Source organism: Pseudocercospora fijiensis (genome assembly GCF_000340215.1).
Source record: "Pseudocercospora fijiensis CIRAD86 unplaced genomic scaffold MYCFIscaffold_4, whole genome shotgun sequence".
Lineage (NCBI taxonomy): Eukaryota > Fungi > Ascomycota > Dothideomycetes > Mycosphaerellales > Mycosphaerellaceae > Pseudocercospora > Pseudocercospora fijiensis.
This window is the reverse complement of record NW_006921535.1, coordinates 1,445,650-1,462,473: the sequence shown is the minus strand read 5'-3', so window position 1 is coordinate 1,462,473 and position 16,824 is coordinate 1,445,650. Positions and strand designations below refer to the sequence as shown.

Below are 16,824 nucleotides of genomic sequence, written 5' to 3'. Positions count from 1 at the left end.
GCTTTATCTTATCTCTCGCATTGTTAGTAAACTAAGCTATTTTAATAGCAATATTCTTAGGCGGCTTCCTTATTATAACGCTAGGTTTATTAGTAGCAAGGGCTATAAACTAGAGCCTAGCATTGTTACTACTAATCTAGAGATAGTTATTTTTAATATTAGGTAGATCGTCTAGTAGGTAGTAGTACTAATTATAGTTCTTATAAGATCCGTTGCTATACTAATTGTTAGCCTTAATCTTAGCGATATAATTGCTAACCTACCGTTACTTAGCAATATAGGCAATTCTATCGATAGTCTGCTAATCGTTTAGCTTTAACTTAGACACTTTAACGGCCGTAGGTCTAGCATCCTTTACCGCTATCTTAAACTCGAGATCTACTTTAATCTTGTCCTTTCTATTACGCTTAAACTCTAGTGCGGCAGCGAGTGCTATACGATAATCGTCCCCTTCGAGAGATTAGTATTCGTAATAAGGTAGGAGCGACAGATATAGCCGGAGCGACCTTACCTTCTTCTTCCGCAGTTATCGACTACTTAAACTAGTTACTCTTACTAATACCCTTCGTAGAAGCTATTATAAAGTAGTCGCCTATAAAGAGCTACTTCTTCTACGCCTTAGCGACTGCCTAATAGAAGGCTTCGTAGCAATATTAAGCGGACTAGCTAGTACGCTCGAAATTCTTTATAGCGACCTCTTAGTTGCTAGTAAGTAGGCGCTACGCTTGTTTATACTAGAAAGTGTTACGAGTATCGTAAGAAGCCGTCTTAATATCTTCTTTATTTATTTCTATTCTATTAATTACTCGCGGCGGCGCTAACTTATTAAATACAGACTTCGATAGCGAGGCGTCTACTATAGCTATTAAATCTACGACCTCTTTATCCTTACTAACTGCCGTCGAGGCGCTATTATTCTACTTAGTAAACTCCTTCTATACCTATACGTCGTTTACGCGAGCCTTACTAAACTTCTTTAGCGCCGCCGCTACCTTCGACTTTGTTATATTCTTCTAACCCTTTATAGGCGACTTGCGCTGCTTAGTAGCATTCTTATAGTCTAGTAGGTCCTTATCGACTAGTTTACGCGTTCTCGAAGTCTACGAAGTCGTCGCTCCGCCGCGATTAGGTATCTCGAAATACTACTATACGAGGTCGCTAGTAGCATAGATTGCGACCGTATACGCTAACTTAGGCAGTAGGTTAATAACTATCGCTATTTAGCGGTATAAGGATACGTTACAAGGTCTACGAGAACAGAAGAGGAGCACATTCCCTAGTAAACTATAAGGTTCCGTGCTGCTAAGCCGCTATTCTTGGCATTCTACGGTAAAACGCAAAACCTAGTAAATTCGCCTCCGGGAGGGTAGCATCATGCTACTCGCATGTAAGGTTTCCGTCTTAAAATAGAACCTTGCCACGAGTGGCGGAACTTTCTGATCTTCGATTTCGCTCGTACAGTATAGGGTATCCTTAAAAAAAACAATCCAACCAACCAACGAATGTCCCAACACGCTTCTTTACACATGCTCATAATTTTCAAGCTGTACGTATGCGCCTCGATCACCTTCTTCGCCTCTTCTCTTCCTCCTAATTCCCGGAAGGAGCTCTCTGAGTCCAGAGAGCCATGCCAAGATACTGGCATTGCGTGACGGCAAGCCGAGTTCTTCATCCAACATCCAATCCGGCCGGCTCCAGAACTTCAATAGAAGCGAGCTGACAACAACAGTGACGCTGGAACAAGCCATGGCCGCACCAGCAGCAAGTGGAGGCAACATGATGCCCCAGGGAAGCAAGAACCCCATGGCAATGGGGAGGCCGATAGCATTGTATACGCAGGAGAGTAGCAGGTTGACCTTGATCCTGCGGAAGATTGTTCGGCTGAGATGGAGTGATGCGGGAATGTCCATCAACTGATTGGGCTTCATGAGAACGATGTCCGCAGCGTCCATGGCAACGTCAGTTCCGCTTGCGAGAGAGATGCCAACATCGGCAGTAGCGAGTGCAGGAGAATCGTTGATGCCGTCTCCGACCATCGCTACGGTCTCGCCTTGGCTCTGAAAATCACTGATGATGGATTTCTTGCCCTCAGGTAGAACGCCAGCGAAGACGCTATCAGTAGGGATGCCGACAAGAGAGGCCACATGGTGGGCAGTATTTGCTTGGTCACCAGTGACCAGCGACGTTCGAATACCCATGCAGTTCAACGCTGCAACGGCTGCACGTGCTGATGGCTTCAATGTGTCCGAAAGACCGATGAAGCCAGCATATTCATTATCGATGGCCACGTGGATTGTCGTGATACCAGCAGATTGACCCGCTTTTGATGATGAAGGAGCTGACATTGATTGCCGTCGCTTGTTGGAAAGGTCGTCGTAGTCCTGTTCAGCTGATCTGGGTACGTCGATGCCCTGCTTTCGCAAAAACGATGCATTGCCGACCAGAAGATCATACCGCTTGCGCTCGAAACTCGGACCTGGCTCGATTGAGGCCGAGATGCCTTTGCCGACGGTCGCCTTGAAGTCGCCCATATTTCCATCGATTTGACCATCGACTCCCAGCCCAAGCTTGTCTGTTGCGCCTCGGAGGATTGCCTTTGCGATGGGGTGCTCACTGTTGTTCTCGGCGAGACCCACCAGTGTCCACCAGAGACTGACTTTGTTCTTCCAAGATCCAGCTTGCTCGAATTGTGAGACACTCATCTTACCAAAAGTGAGTGTCCCGGTTTTGTCCAGTATGACATGCGTAATTTTCGTAGCCGTCTCCAAAGCCGCACCTCCTTTCACCAAGATGCCATGCTCGGCGCCAACCCCGGTACCGACCATGACTGCAGTAGGTGTGGCCAGTCCAAGCGCACATGGACATGCAAACACAATCACTGCGATACAAAGCTTTACGCATACCATCAGACGGCCGCCGCTCGCATCAATAAGGAAAATCTTTGGTGGATGTGGCAGAACGTGACTCAATACCATCCAACCAATAAATGTCGCTAGACCCAATGTGATGATGATCGGTACGAAGTATCCGGCGACAATATCTGCCATACGTTGGATGGGTGCTCTGCTGGTTTGAGCTTCCTGTACAAGACGAACGATCTGACTGAGCTGAGTGTCTCGGCCTGCGCGGGTGACGTTGAAATCCAGACGGCCAGCATTGTTGACTGTTCCGGCCATGAGCGCCGAACCAGGCTTCTTGTTAACCGGCATGGCTTCACCAGTGACCATGCTCTCATTGACGTAGCTTTCACCACGAGTCACGATTCCGTCAGCGGGGATCTTGTCGCCTGGCTTGAGAATCACGATATCACCAACTTCGATGAGCTCGGTCGGGATTGCCCTCTCCTCGACTGCAGACCCAGCAGGTTCCTTGTCCGCTTTCTTCTCATCCAGGTCGTGCTCGGCATCCCAGCCTTCAGCGGCTTTCGCGGCGGCGATGGGATCAACGTAGATCGTAGCCATTGGCGGTGCTAAGCTCATGAGCCTCGAAAGTGCCTTCGATGTTTGTCCCTTGGCGCGATTCTCCAAGAAGCGACCGAGTGTAATGAAAGTCAAGAGCATAGTGCTAGTGTCGAATGTTGTTGACGGCCTAGAATGAGGAGGAACTAGTATGGATACAATCATGGCAGCACAGCTGAAGAAGAATGCAGCCGAGGTACCGAGAACAACCAAAACGTCCATGGTAGGCGAGCCATGCTTGATGGATCTGTATGCAGAAATATAGAATCTTCTTCCAATGCCGAATTGCACGGGGATGGTGAGGATAAGGCAAACAACATCGCCTAGCCACAATCCGGGAATGAGTGGAAGCTTAATGGCCCCGATATCGAGCGGCTTGACGAACATGGGAATGAACATGCTGATTAGGAAGACTGGTATAGCGAATGCCAGAGATATGCGAAAGTCTCGTCGCCATTCTTGAATCTCCTTGGTCTTGGCGAGAGATTCCAGCTGAGCATTGTTGTCGTCTGAATCAGCTACAAGCGCATTGTAGCCAAGCCTTTCGACTCGTTCGACGATCGCACGTAGACCGATCTTGGCAGGAGCATGGGTAATGTTCGCGCGAGTGGTGGCGAAGTTGATAGCGGCTGACAGGATGCCTTCGGTGTTGTTCAAATCGGTCTGCAAGTCTGCGGCCGACTCCGGACTAGGGAGCCCGTAGATTTTGAGCTGAACGGTCGCGTTAGCTGTGTTTGTGAGCACACCATCGTCCACGCTGGACACAACGGAAGCATCAAATCCTCGATCTTCAATGGCCTCTACAATGCGCGCGACGGAGAGCACGTCGGGATCGTGCAAAATCACTGCACGCTCTGCAAGAAGGCTGATATTGAAGACGACCAGACCAGGTACATCTTTGAATGCACCTTCTACAGCAGACGTGCATGCGCCGCAAGTCATGCCCTCGATGGCAATGGTGGTAGTCGCAAGCTGCTTCTGCACACTTTTCCTTCTTTGCTTTGGCTTTGATGCAGGTGGTTCGCTGGGCTTTGTCTCCAGGACTTCCGCATCGAAGCCAGTATCCTCAATCGTCTCGGCCAGCTGTTCGGCAGGGATGATGGTGGGGTCGTGCTCGATGACTGCGCGCTCGGACAACAATGCGATATCGAATTTCCTTATGCCAGGAACCTTTTTCAATGCGCCTTCGATGGCGGAGGTGCAAGCTCCACAAGTCATGCCGCCCACGTGTATTGTGGTGGTAGACATGCCGCTATCAAGAATATCTTCAGTATCCTCGCCGTCTGATACGTCGAACAATGGTGCGTCTGGCGTGTCGGAGCTGAGCACTTCGGCCTCGAAGCCTCGATCCTCTATCATGTCTCGTATTTCTCCCGCGGACACTTTCTCGGCGTCGTGGGTAACTACTGCGCGTTCCATGACCAAGCTCACAGACACGCTGCCCACGCCGTCTACATTTTTAAATGCCGCCTCGACCGAAGAGGTACATGCTCCACATGTCATTCCATCTACTTTAAGCGTTGTTGTGGTCATGTGCGCACGAGGCGCCACCTTTGAAGAAGGCATTGCGAAGAGCGCTTGATACCGTCGTGTTCTCAAGACCACTATGCGTCAATTCCAAAAATCATGTGGCGTCGCGGGCGTGAAGGCTGTCGGATGCTGCGAGTCGATGGCGTACTATCTGCGTGGAATGCGCGGCCTTGGCCTTTCGGCTGCAGCGTGCAATGGACTATCGCATGGCGCGGCGCGGGAAGAAGAATGTCGTTGACGAGAGGGCGTCGTGGGTGCAGGAACAGGTGGGCTTCTCGAAGCGTGTATCAATCGGGTGGAAACAAAGAGGTGGAAGGCGGTCATGCAGAGGCAGATGTAGGTGGAATGATGAGGAAGCTGTCGTGTCGCTGTGTCGGCAGGACTAACGTTAGCTGTGCTGACCAAAGACACTACTGGAACTACCGGCGGTCTGAGTTACTAGTATGTAGAGAGAGGCTCCGGGCCTCCGGCTGATGTTATAAGGTGTGCAAGGGGGATTTCGTGATTCCAGCCTTTCGTCAAGTATACAGTGCGGATTGTTCCGTAGGCTGCGGACCGAGCAAACAAGGGTACAAGGGTGCAGTGGCGCCACCAGCGACCACTGACATCGCTCGTTGCCGTTGCCGTTGCCGTTGCCGTTGCCTTTGCTGTATACTACAAATCACGCAGTGACACTTACGTGGAAGGAATATAAGAGTGCCGATGGCGATTGTTGGTGTGCTGAGGGCTCTTGCCGTATCTCGTCAAGTAGCACCTCGAGATGTTTGCCTGGTTTCCATGCACGCGTGTAGTGCTACACTCTCAATTGAACTCTCTGTGAAGAAGACTGATCATGGCCACCGCTCAGCATGACGAACACACTCATGTTCCCTCTGGCCTTCGCTATAGCAACCACCTCTGCCTATGCCGTCCTCGCAGCTTCCCCACGCCGTCGAAACGAAAGAAAACTCCAAACCAACTTCGCCAAGTACTTGGACGATCCGTACTCCATGCACTATCGAACACCACACTTTCAGGTCATCGCTAAGACCGGACGACTCACCTGGCTACAGGCGTGAAGGATATCTGCCAGAGGAGCTTGGCCCGAAAGAGTAGGAGAGGACTTCTTCTCAACAAGTGCTGAACGCAGCAGAGAAGTGGCGAGAGTATGCAGAGAAAGGAGCAGCACAAGGAGCGAGATGTCCTTTCGCTTTCGCGAGAAACGCTTGATGCTTGCAGAGGTCGCTTAAAGCTGGGAAGTTTGGCGCAACATGCAGCTTGCATACCGCTACTTCACACCTTCGCTATGGCGAAAATGCTCCAAAGCTCTATTCTGGGAGCCAGGAGGTCACCACCTTATCAGGATGTATTGCCAATACACGCACGCTGTGCTGTGACACCTTCATCAGCCACTTTCAGAGTGACAAGCGCTTGACGTTTGCATGTTGAAAGTGCCGGGTCGTACTGCCAACGCAGCTCGCTGGAAAGGACTGAATAATATGGCATGCGATCGAGCATGACCTATCGATCGAGCACTTCAATTTGTCGTGCGACCAAATATCTTGCATGCAGATCATAGTGCCGGTTGATTGCATATTATGTAACGTAACGTACATGGATCATTTTCGCCCGAGCAGACCACAACCAGCCGAAGCGCCGAATGTCAAGCAAATCTTGGTTTGAGGAGGATGTGAGGAGCGCTCTGCTTCGACTGCACTGAATTGGAGCAACGCTGTCCGGGAGAGACTCTGTTCGATGGCCTTCCAACGCAGAAGTAGAAAAATTCAAGTCAGGCGTCAGACGATTGATGATCGTACCTCCACCACAAACTCCGAGACATCGTCTACGGTACCGCTCGCAAAACATAACGCTGCACCTATGCAGATTCTGGGCTCCTCGCCATCAACAACACTAGATCAGCAGTCGTCGATCACTACCGAGACAATATCGTACTCGGCTCATCCGCTGGCCTCAGGCGTGTCCTTGAACAAGAGATTGGCCATCGCCATATCCGTGCCAATCTGCTTCTTTGTCTTGCTGGCTGTGGTCGCAGTGGCAATATACTGTTCGAGACTGCATCGTCCACACCGTAAAGACGTGAGGCGAAGAGGCTCAGAGCATCAACCTGAAGATGCATCTCAAAACCCTGCCGAGTCCCAGAATCAACAGAGACCACCAGCCCTGGATGCCAACGGTACTCAGCCCGACATTAAAGCTATTCTTGAAGCATTGAAACAACCCAAGACGCGAAGCAGATCTGATCCTACGTTCTTTGCGCAGACGCAAGAAGAATCACAGCAATATGAGCAGCCTCCTCAGCAATTAGCGAAGTTCGGCGATACGCCTCGCGACAGTATCAGTGACGAGGAAGGAATTCACTTCAGCGACCTTGAAGATCCGTTCGTTGACCGACCAGAAGACACGCCTGAAGCAGCCAGTCGTCGTCATCCAAAAGCAGCCTATAGTCCTCGTGACCCAAGGCTCAATGGAGGAAGCACAAATCATGGACATGTGTCGCCATCACGACCAGAAGATCCATTTGTCGACCAAGGCGACGACTCGATCACATCGCAACCACAAAATGCTCCTGATATCTCCCCGGAAGCAAGAAACCGCGATGATCTTGCCGATGACCCAGGCCTCTGGCTAAAACCGACCAGGAAGACAGATGTCGCACATGAAGCGTCTCGCGACCAAGTACCTGTTGAAGAAGCACAGGCACCACAGACGTCCCGCAAAATCGGAGCAGAAGCCGGAGACCCGTTCGATGACCTGGAACATGCGACACACGCAGAAACGCCAAGCGTGCGAAAGGAAGGATCACAGCAAGGTGGCCTTGAAGAAGCACAGGACTCGGGAGGAAAAGCAGGGTTGACAAACGACCAGCATTCTTTATCTTCGCAGCACTCATCACCGATAACTACTTCAAGGTCACCAAGTCCTGTGAAGAGTGAGTCTAATATCATGTCCAAGACCGGACAAGTCGAAGCTGAGCCCGAAGACCAATCCGAGGCGCTGTCCGAAGTAGAAGACGTTTCTTCGCCTTCCAAGGATAGTCAGGAACTTCACGATGATCTGATCAGCCATATCGAAGCTGTCGAAACTTCTGAGCAGGTTGAAGCTTCCCCTTCGCGACGGTCTCGAAGCCAGAGCGACAGGAACATCATTGACGATCAAGAAGTGTCGTTACAAGAGGTTGAAAGACAGGATGCCTTACTTGATCATGATCTTGTCAAGACGGCTCGGAGTCGCTCTTTCGCTGGTCGTGAGGATGATAACAGCGACGAGAATCTTTTGCGAAGAACTGTTTCGGGATGAGAGAGAGAGAGAGAGAGAGAGAGAGAGAGAGACTGTTCTTGTAGGCTTATTACTTATAATTTCCAAGCCCTTTCACGAGTTTACCACGCGGATGAGTCGAATCATGCATGGATATTGTTTTTTCAAAGCAAAGATGTATCTCCTCCAACCCCACGTAACACACCTACAACATGATTCCCATCCATCCATCACGTGCCCTCTCCTCTCCTCTCCTCTCCTCGTACAAGCACAACGAACACAACGAACACAAAACTTACAATTTGCAATTCTCATACCTGCCGTAGCACCAAGCACCACCAACGTTTCATCTCCGACGCACAGCCTTACATTGGGTACTCAATACCATACCATACCATACCATACCATTCTCCTCTTCCTCCTCTTCCTCGTTTCATGCACCACACATGCGGCACGTTGCATGCATGCGTTGTAGCAAACCGCTGCTGCGAAGAAGATCTGGTAAGCGTCGCGCCTCCCAGTTCCCGCCTTCGCTCGTATTCTCTTCCATACCCTTTCCCGAACGATGGCGAACCAGAACCAGAACCCACAAAGACCAAGGCATGAAGCTTGGGACGGAGCGGTGATTTCGGGAACGAGCATTCTTGAGTCGAAGATTTCGGAGGCGGCTGTGGAGGCAACTAGGAGTTTGGGATTGCTTGTTGATACTTCGATTGCGCCTACGCCTTCTGCGTCGTTTCGATTACCGATTTTCTCGACTGATACGCCGCCGTCGATACTCTTTGAGACGTTGATCAGCTCTACGACGACGACGACGAGCGTAGCTCGGACACCCGCCATCAGTAGTATTACTGCTATCTCAACAGCTATAGGCGAGAACAGTACTTCACACATCTCAGCTTCAAATCCGAGAAAGTCTGGTCCGTCATCAGCGCTCTACATCTCGTTGATCGTTCTCAGCATCCTAATCCTGCTCACGCTACTGGCACTAGCATGGTTCGCATTACGTCGTAAAAGGCAGGATAAAGCAGAATTCGAAGAAGCGACGCAGCGATATCATGCTCATGGAGGGAGCGTTGATGAGTCTTCACCCATAGCGGCGCGGAAAACAGACAGTTTCCAGGACTCGTTGCTGACGGGAGCGACGCTCGTGCAGCAACCGGACGCGCGGTCGAGTGAGCGAACACTGGTGCCTGACCCTTCGATGTCGCGAACGCAATGGCCTTTGAGGAGTATTAGCAGGCACAAGTCCAATCGAATCTTGCTGCCTCCTGCTCCGCCTCCGAAGTCTGAAGCTCGGTCGTTGCCATCACGGGTATCTGCGCCGCCATCATCTCCTACAATAGCAGCAGCACCGAGGGATTCGTTGCCGCGAAGACCAGGCAGCGACGATGGAGGTGAGGTCGGTGTTAGTATCCCGAACACGCAAAGGATCGAATTATCAGAGCTTTCGCCGGTGTCGCCGCTCTCGGAACGCGATGTGCTCATGCGGGACAGATTGTGATATCACGATGTTGTTACTGATGCTTTGTTGACATGCTCTGTGCGGAAATGAGGTGAAGTGTATCTTTAGCATCATTTCATGTTCTTGGAAGCTTCCGAGAAGCCGTGGGCGTGATGGCACTGGCAGTGTGCGAGGGCGAAGTTTGTCTGGGATATGGTGGGTTGTCAATGGTGGTCGATCGAGTCATCCCGGTATTCTAGTGGCCAGGAAGTTGCGCGACTGCCTTGCTGCACGGCAGTGGGGTGAGGATGTGGTTAGTTGTGTCATGACGTACATACGACTCGCTATGAATTTCGATGGTTGTGCGCTCTGTGTTGACATGTTTTCTCGAAAGAATCGCAAGACGACCTCGGTGGCAGTAACGCAGTAGAACTAAGGTGCATAGGGTGGCGGAGAGCGAGGCGTACTCTGCACAAAATATCGCCAGTTCCAGCTCCAGCTCGATGACCGGAATGTTTCCATCTCAAGCCTCGAGTGCAAGCAGCGTGCTCGTGCTCCGTACGTGTCAAGACATGTATCGTCGGTCAATGCTCAAATATGCCGTGCTGAGAACAAACCAAGATTCCAGAAGGCGAACATAGCCGCCTGGTTGTGGCATTGCGAGAGGTCTATTCTTGGTCTTTCTTTCCGACGTCAAACTTGGATTCCACGAGGGGAGCTCTTGCCACCACCCATCAGCCGGAAGTCGCGTCAATCCTCTCTCTGCGCGGCGCAAAGCCATGGTCAGTGCGCGTCATGCATGACTCTTAGGTGTAGACGTGGCGTGCGCGCTCCTAAAACCAGGCAGGAGGTCCGGAGTGCTGCGAATATTGCCACCAAGAGCCCAAAGCACGGGGGTAAAATTGTGCCGCCTGCAACGCGGACATTGAGACGGCCAGATCAGATCAGCATCCGAGCGTGGAAAAGCGAGAGAGCAGCGCCGGCTACTAGGCTCGACGAGATGTCGTAGCAATGATGGGCAAGCTTCAAACAGCGAGTATGTTTCAGAATGGGTATCTGAAGCGTTTCCAGAAGGCAGAACGCAGGGCAGAGAAGGTGTTGTCACAGTAGTAGCACTGTCGTAGCTGCAGACTGTTATAGAAGTTGAGTTCTTAAGATGATGCAGGAAGCGGCCAAGTTGCAACGATGTAGCATGTCGGAGAGGGTCAGTTGGGCAGCGATAGAATAGCCGTTTCAAATGTGCTGCAGGCAGCAGGCAGCGGACCGATGCGCAAGACCAGACTTGATGATGATGCATGTCTCGAGAATGACTCGCAGGCGGGCGAGCGCGCTAGAGTCTAGAGATCACCAACGATGATGCAGTCGTTCACGCGAGAACTTGAACAGGAAGCTGTCAATTATTATTGTTGTTGTTGATCATATTATTAGAGGCATCCGAAGGGATGGCAGGCATGTCAGAAGCAACGGGCAAGCATCGATGATCGATTTGGCGCCGCGATGCCTGCACGTCTACGGAACTTGGTCGTGAGTCGAGCCGTGATGACCTCGGGCTGAAATGAGGGTCGTCGAGCGCGCGCGCGCTTAGAACAACGCCGATGGCACCGCTTGAGATGAGATCGCTCCATCGGCATATGAATTATTGGAGACGCATAGTAGAGAGCATGTATACACTGTCTGTACAGATGAAAGCAAGCCGGAGCAGTCGATCAGGCGATCTATGCGACAGCTGTATCATGGCCGCGTGCGATATTATATCGATATTCGATGCAGCCTCTGCGCGAAATTGCCCGTAGCCGTACCCGCCGTAGCCGTACCTACCTAGTACTAGTAGCGAATGGGCGAGGTGGCTGGCCCAAATCATTATTTGGGCCTTGCTAGCGTCTGAGGAGAGATGCGGTATGGTATGGTGGTGGATACTGTACATACATCCAGCACTCGCCCTCACGCGCGCGACCTGCTGTGCATCCATACAGTACTCGCAGCGTGCTGGCTGGCCTCAGGAAGCATTGCGTTGCAGCGTGTTACACAAGTTCTGGAGATTGTCTGCAGCTGCAGCGCGCGCGAGCTCCGGCCAACTCGACGCTCGACGGCCCAGGATCCGTCTCCCGCTCACATTGGCCGCCCATCCCAGTCTCGTCTCGCCTGCACGTTGCTGGCTGGCTGCTGCCATCCTCGACACAGCTTTGCTCCGATCTGTCGGACAGCCTTGCGTCGTCGACACCTTCCGCCAATCCTCCTGCACACCACGCAGAAGCGTGCATGTGAAGAGTTTCGAGTGTGCCACGCCAGACTGCTGCTGCTTCTGCAACTGCCTTTCTGCTTCCGGCTCTGGCTCCTGCCTTCTGCTCCCACCTAACTCGACCTACTCCAACGGCTGCATCGCATCGCATTGCATCGCATCGCATCGCATCGCATCGCATCGCCTACCACACCACCCACACGTCGCCACACGCTTCGATTTGCATATTGCAGGTGCACTGCGGGCAGGAGCGCCGTTGTCGACGCATCAAGGTGGAATACAATACGCGCCTGCTGCTCTCAGGAGACAAAGATACAAGCCGCGGAAAGGCGACAGATAGCCAGCCAGCGCCTTCTTTGTCGGCGCCGCCGCCGCCGCAGAAGCAAGCTGCTGCCTCGCCTGCATTCGAGCTGTTGCCGCCGAGCACAGCATAGCAGAGCGCTGTTGCCATTGCCATTGCCATTGCCATTGCGAGTGAGTGTAATTGCACCTGCAGCCACGCGAGACGGCACGCTGGTCGACTCTCGTCCAGTCACTGCACCACCGCCCACGCCGCCCCGCCGCTCGCCAGACCTGACCAGGCCATGTCGTCCGCTGCCGTGAGCCCACAGCAATACAATCCACCTACCAACCCCACCGCGCCGCTGTCACCCTCTCCGCCCGCGTCAAGGCGACCTGCAGCCCGTCAGCCAGACCATGCTTCCATCCCGAATTCGCCCTCACAGCAGCCACAATTCACTGCTCTCCCGGCCATGACCAGCGCCCCTCGCCAGAATCAGCAGGCAGCCGCTGGCATGAGCTCTTCCACATACCAGCAGTTCTACCCGGATTCCTCAGCGGCCTCATCGTCACTGCCCATGCCCAATCCATCACTCCCCATCAGGACTTCCGCCCAGCAGACACCAGCTAGCACATCAACAGCACCCTACGACAATCGCGCGTATTCGTCTGCACGAGCTCAATCATCACATGGTCAATCGAGCTATGCCAATGACGCGAGTGATGTTGAGCGGAGAAGGACCGCGCCTGGATACCGCTCCCCACAGCAAGACCCCGGCAGTGGTCGAAGTCAGCGAACGCGGAATACCCCCACAACCAGCAGATCGCAAACAGCAATGGGCCAACCACCTATGGGCACTGACTTGCCTCGCGAGAATAGCGCCGTAATCAACCGCATAGTAGTGGACGACCCGCAGACCGACATTAGGAGAGAGGAGGCCCGCAAGGCTGAAGCTCGTGGCGTTGATCCCTCCTCCCACATGGCCAACATGAATTTGAACGATGCCGCAGAACCAGCACCTGTGCCTAGAAGTCGACAGGAGCATTTGAAGCACTCTTCTTCACACAGGAAGGAGGTAAAGTTTGGAGACTACATCCTTGGCCAGACGATTGGCGAGGGCGAGTTTGGCAAAGTCAAGATGGGTTGGAAGAAGGACTCCACAGTCCAAGTCGCCATCAAATTGATTCGAAAGGAGAGCTTGGCCGGGAACACCACTCGACTTCCCAAGATCTACCGCGAGATCTCAATTCTTCGTGAGCTGCAACATCCAAACATTGTTCGATTGCACGAGTTCGTTGAGACCGAGCGCCACATGGGAATCATTCTCGAGTATGCATCTGGGGGAGAACTCTTCGACTACATCTTAAACCACAGATATCTAAAGGATCCGGCAGCTAGGCGGCTGTTCGCACAGCTTGTATCTGGCGTGGGCTATCTCCATAAGAAGGGCATTGTCCACCGAGATCTGAAGCTCGAAAACCTGCTGCTCGACCGCAACAAGCACATCATCATCACGGATTTTGGATTTGCGAACACTTTCGATCCTGAGGACGAACTGGGCGAAGACACGGAGAACAGAATAGCCGACAAGGACTTCGTGAAACGTCAAGGCCTCGACAAGCTCATTCCTTGGGTTGATGGACGGGAAGGCGGACACAGAAGAGGTGATCTGATGCAGACGTCTTGTGGAAGTCCATGCTATGCAGCTCCCGAGCTGGTCGTGAGCGATGGTCTCTACACCGGTCGCAAGGTTGATGTTTGGAGTTGTGGTGTCATCTTGGTAAGAACGACGACATGCATTTCGGTCATCATACTGACTCTTGACAGTACGCAATGCTCGCTGGATACCTGCCCTTTGACGACGACCCTGCGAACCCTGAGGGCGACAACATCAATCTGCTATACAAATACATCGTAAGTACACCCCTCACATTTCCTGAGTACGTCACGCCGCATGCGCGAGACCTGCTCAGGCGGATCCTGGTTCCAGATCCGAGGCGGCGAGCAGATCTGTTTGAGGTGGCACGGCACAGCTGGCTCAGTGAGTACACGCATGTGGTTGGCTTTATCGGCAGCAGAGTCAAGAGCGAAAAAGACATTGGAGGCACGGTGTTGCAGAGCGATGATGATACGGGGCTTGGCCGCAGCGCATCTGTTCGGGAACCAACGAGCAGACCACATGGCGAGAGATCGGTATCTGCGCAAGGGGCAAAGCACATCCCAGCTGCAAGTATGGGTGGAGACGAAGCGAGCGACATCAGAAAACAACAGCGAGATGCCAAGAGAAGAACGGTGCAAGTCGAATACGTCGCACCTCAAGGCGCAACGATTCGCGGCGAGGCAGGCTCGCCCGCCGACCCCAGCGCACGCAAAGCTGTTCCAGGAAGCTCATCTGGCAAGACAAGAGCAAGGGCAGAGGGTCAAGGCCCCGTGGAGGTCACACAGCATCAAAGACAGGACAACGCGATGCAGCCACCAACGTCTCGGTCTGGCAGAGATCGGCAAAAAGACGCCAGCAGCCCCTTTGCTGCAGCCTCGAGCTCATTGCCGAGACCGAACACCAGCGGCACACTGGGCGGCACATCTCGCCTGCCTTCACGCGGCAACTCGTACAGCCAACCTGCTGCTGCTCAGCCGACTAACACCACTGCCCAAGGATCATTCTCTCAGCCGAAGTCAAGCTCTGGTTATATCATAGCAGGATCTGGCCCAATGTCTTCGGAAAATGTCGATGCGACCGGTCGACCTCAGAGCGAACAGGCCCATTCTGGTGGTCAATTCCAGAGACCACAGTCACATGCATCTGCCAAGTCCCCAGGACACCGAAGAAGCAGTACCTTGGGCAGTCTTGCAGAAAAAGTGCTCAACAAAAGCAACTCTAAGCGACAATCCTCACAACAGCATGAACCAGCACAGATCACGAGTGAGAAACGTGATCGCCGGAAGTATCCTCCTGTCAGTATGAAGAACGCAATGCCAAATGCTGGAGAAGAACCTGGACCTAGAATGTCTTCCGACGGTCGTCGACCTAGCTTTGGCTTTACACGCAAAACTTCGAGAGAAGGCAGCGTACAAGGACGCAGATCCTCAAGACGTTTCTCGTGGCTGCTGCCTGCAAGCATGAGTGTCAACAACATTCTTGGCAGCGGCGGCAAGAAGGAGCCGGGGTACGATTCAGGCGATGATGGCTACCGACCTCCAAACTCGCAGCAGTCCAACCAATCCCGCACTGGCAGACCAGAGAGCAAGGGCATGGCATTTGGCCGAGGCGCGTCTGATAGCCCGAGTCAGTCTACTACCAACAGCGCCATCCCTCTTTACTACGAAGAAGAAAGAGAAAAGGCCCGAGAGCAGCGACGCGGTAGCAACGCACCTGGTTCAAGTCGATACGATAAAGCATTGCCACCATCGCCAGGGGCGTTGCCAACTCCGCCACCGGTTCAGCGCAAGCAGTTCCGAGATGATGGGTACGGGTCGAACCGTCTGGAGCCAACATCGCAGGGACAAGATGCACCAGAACGATTTTACACCCCCGATCCTGGCATGGCCGGTTCCTCGGTTCAGCCACAAGATGGCGAGCAGTACAACATTGGTAGCAATGGTGAATGGGAACGATACGGGGGCCAACAAGGATCACCTCCACGAGAACCTAGAGATCAAAGCTTGCGACCGCAAAACCGAAAGTTCGAAAATGCATACGATCACGGTCATGGTGGGTCTTCGAGCGCTACCCGTAGAGTGATGGACTTCTTCCGGCGACGTGGTCGAGATCGTAACGAAGCATAGGAGCTTCCACTCGTTCGAAGATTCAGTAGCGCCAAGCGGAAGAGCGCGCCACCGCCACCGAGACGAAGCGGATACGTGACAGATTGAAACAGTCAGCAATCAAGTTCTTGAGAGACCGAGATATAAATACTTAACACAATATTGGAGCCATAAACTAGATGGTTGCATGTCAGCAGTGCATCACAAAGCACACCGGCAGCTTCAGGTCAAGTGCCATCGCTAGATGGAGTCCAGAACCTGGAGTCACAACATCGTTCGGCGCCAGGCAGAAGTGGATGCAGGCAATGGGATATGGGAGGAGGGTTTGCCTCCGATGCGGCTGTGTCCAATTCAGTTCACATTGTAATGCAAGTACGGGTGTAATTACTTGAATTCGGCACAGCGTAGGCGTTCATTTCATGGTGGGAGGCGAGCAAGCGAGCCCGAACAGACTTCATTGGTTGATGGGACTGGAACGGGAATGGGAATGGGAATGTAAGTGTGAGAATGCCTAACATCTCCTCTTCTTCTGCTTTTAAGATAGATGTAGTGTCTACTGGCGAGGAAGATTGAATTGATGCGCCGTATGGCGTTTGTGATATTGAGGCCATCATGGCATGCTTCCGGATATTTCCGGCTGAAGAATACCACCGACCTTGCGCAGTGACCTTCGCCACCTGTCCCGGCACATTGTATTGGTTGAGGTTGTGCTGATAACGTTCCATCACTTTCAAACGAGCGAACAGCCACACGAAGAAATACATCAGCATTTCTTGGAAGAAGCCCATGTCCTGTTTCATGCCGGCGAGCTGTTGCGCTTTCGTCAAAACACCTTCTAGGCGCGGACGTCGAA

At 52.6% G+C, this 16,824-nt stretch overlaps 4 protein-coding genes across 4 annotated transcripts; 3 read left to right on the top strand and 1 right to left on the bottom strand.

Annotated features, from left to right (window-relative positions):
- Positions 1 to 1,403: 1,403 nt before the first annotated feature.
- Positions 1,404 to 5,024, bottom strand: MYCFIDRAFT_153563 (uncharacterized protein; the record flags this gene model as incomplete). The annotated part of the gene is made up of 1 exon (XM_007928043.1): positions 1,404 to 5,024. The coding sequence occupies one exon, from the start codon at positions 5,022 to 5,024 to the stop codon at positions 1,521 to 1,523; it is 3,504 nt and encodes a 1,167-aa protein (XP_007926234.1). The 3' UTR covers positions 1,404 to 1,520.
- Positions 5,025 to 6,845: 1,821 nt separating this feature from the next.
- Positions 6,846 to 9,257, top strand: MYCFIDRAFT_196276 (uncharacterized protein; the record flags this gene model as incomplete). Its single annotated transcript, XM_007928042.1, has 4 exons — positions 6,846 to 7,917; positions 8,051 to 8,232; positions 8,719 to 8,744; positions 9,110 to 9,257. The coding sequence occupies 4 exons, from the start codon at positions 6,846 to 6,848 to the stop codon at positions 9,255 to 9,257; spliced, it is 1,428 nt and encodes a 475-aa protein (XP_007926233.1).
- A 1,927-nt stretch (positions 9,258 to 11,184) lies between these two features.
- On the top strand, positions 11,185 to 11,952 carry MYCFIDRAFT_80421 (uncharacterized protein; the record flags this gene model as incomplete). The annotated part of the gene is made up of 3 exons (XM_007927790.1): positions 11,185 to 11,211; positions 11,370 to 11,428; positions 11,661 to 11,952. The coding sequence occupies 3 exons, from the start codon at positions 11,185 to 11,187 to the stop codon at positions 11,950 to 11,952; spliced, it is 378 nt and encodes a 125-aa protein (XP_007925981.1).
- Positions 11,953 to 13,194: 1,242 nt separating this feature from the next.
- Positions 13,195 to 14,156, top strand: MYCFIDRAFT_136436 (uncharacterized protein; the record flags this gene model as incomplete). The annotated part of the gene is made up of 3 exons (XM_007928041.1): positions 13,195 to 13,810; positions 13,856 to 13,986; positions 14,034 to 14,156. Coding segments are annotated over 3 exons (870 nt in total), but the record flags the coding sequence as incomplete, so codon positions are not given.
- Positions 14,157 to 16,824: the final 2,668 nt, after the last annotated feature.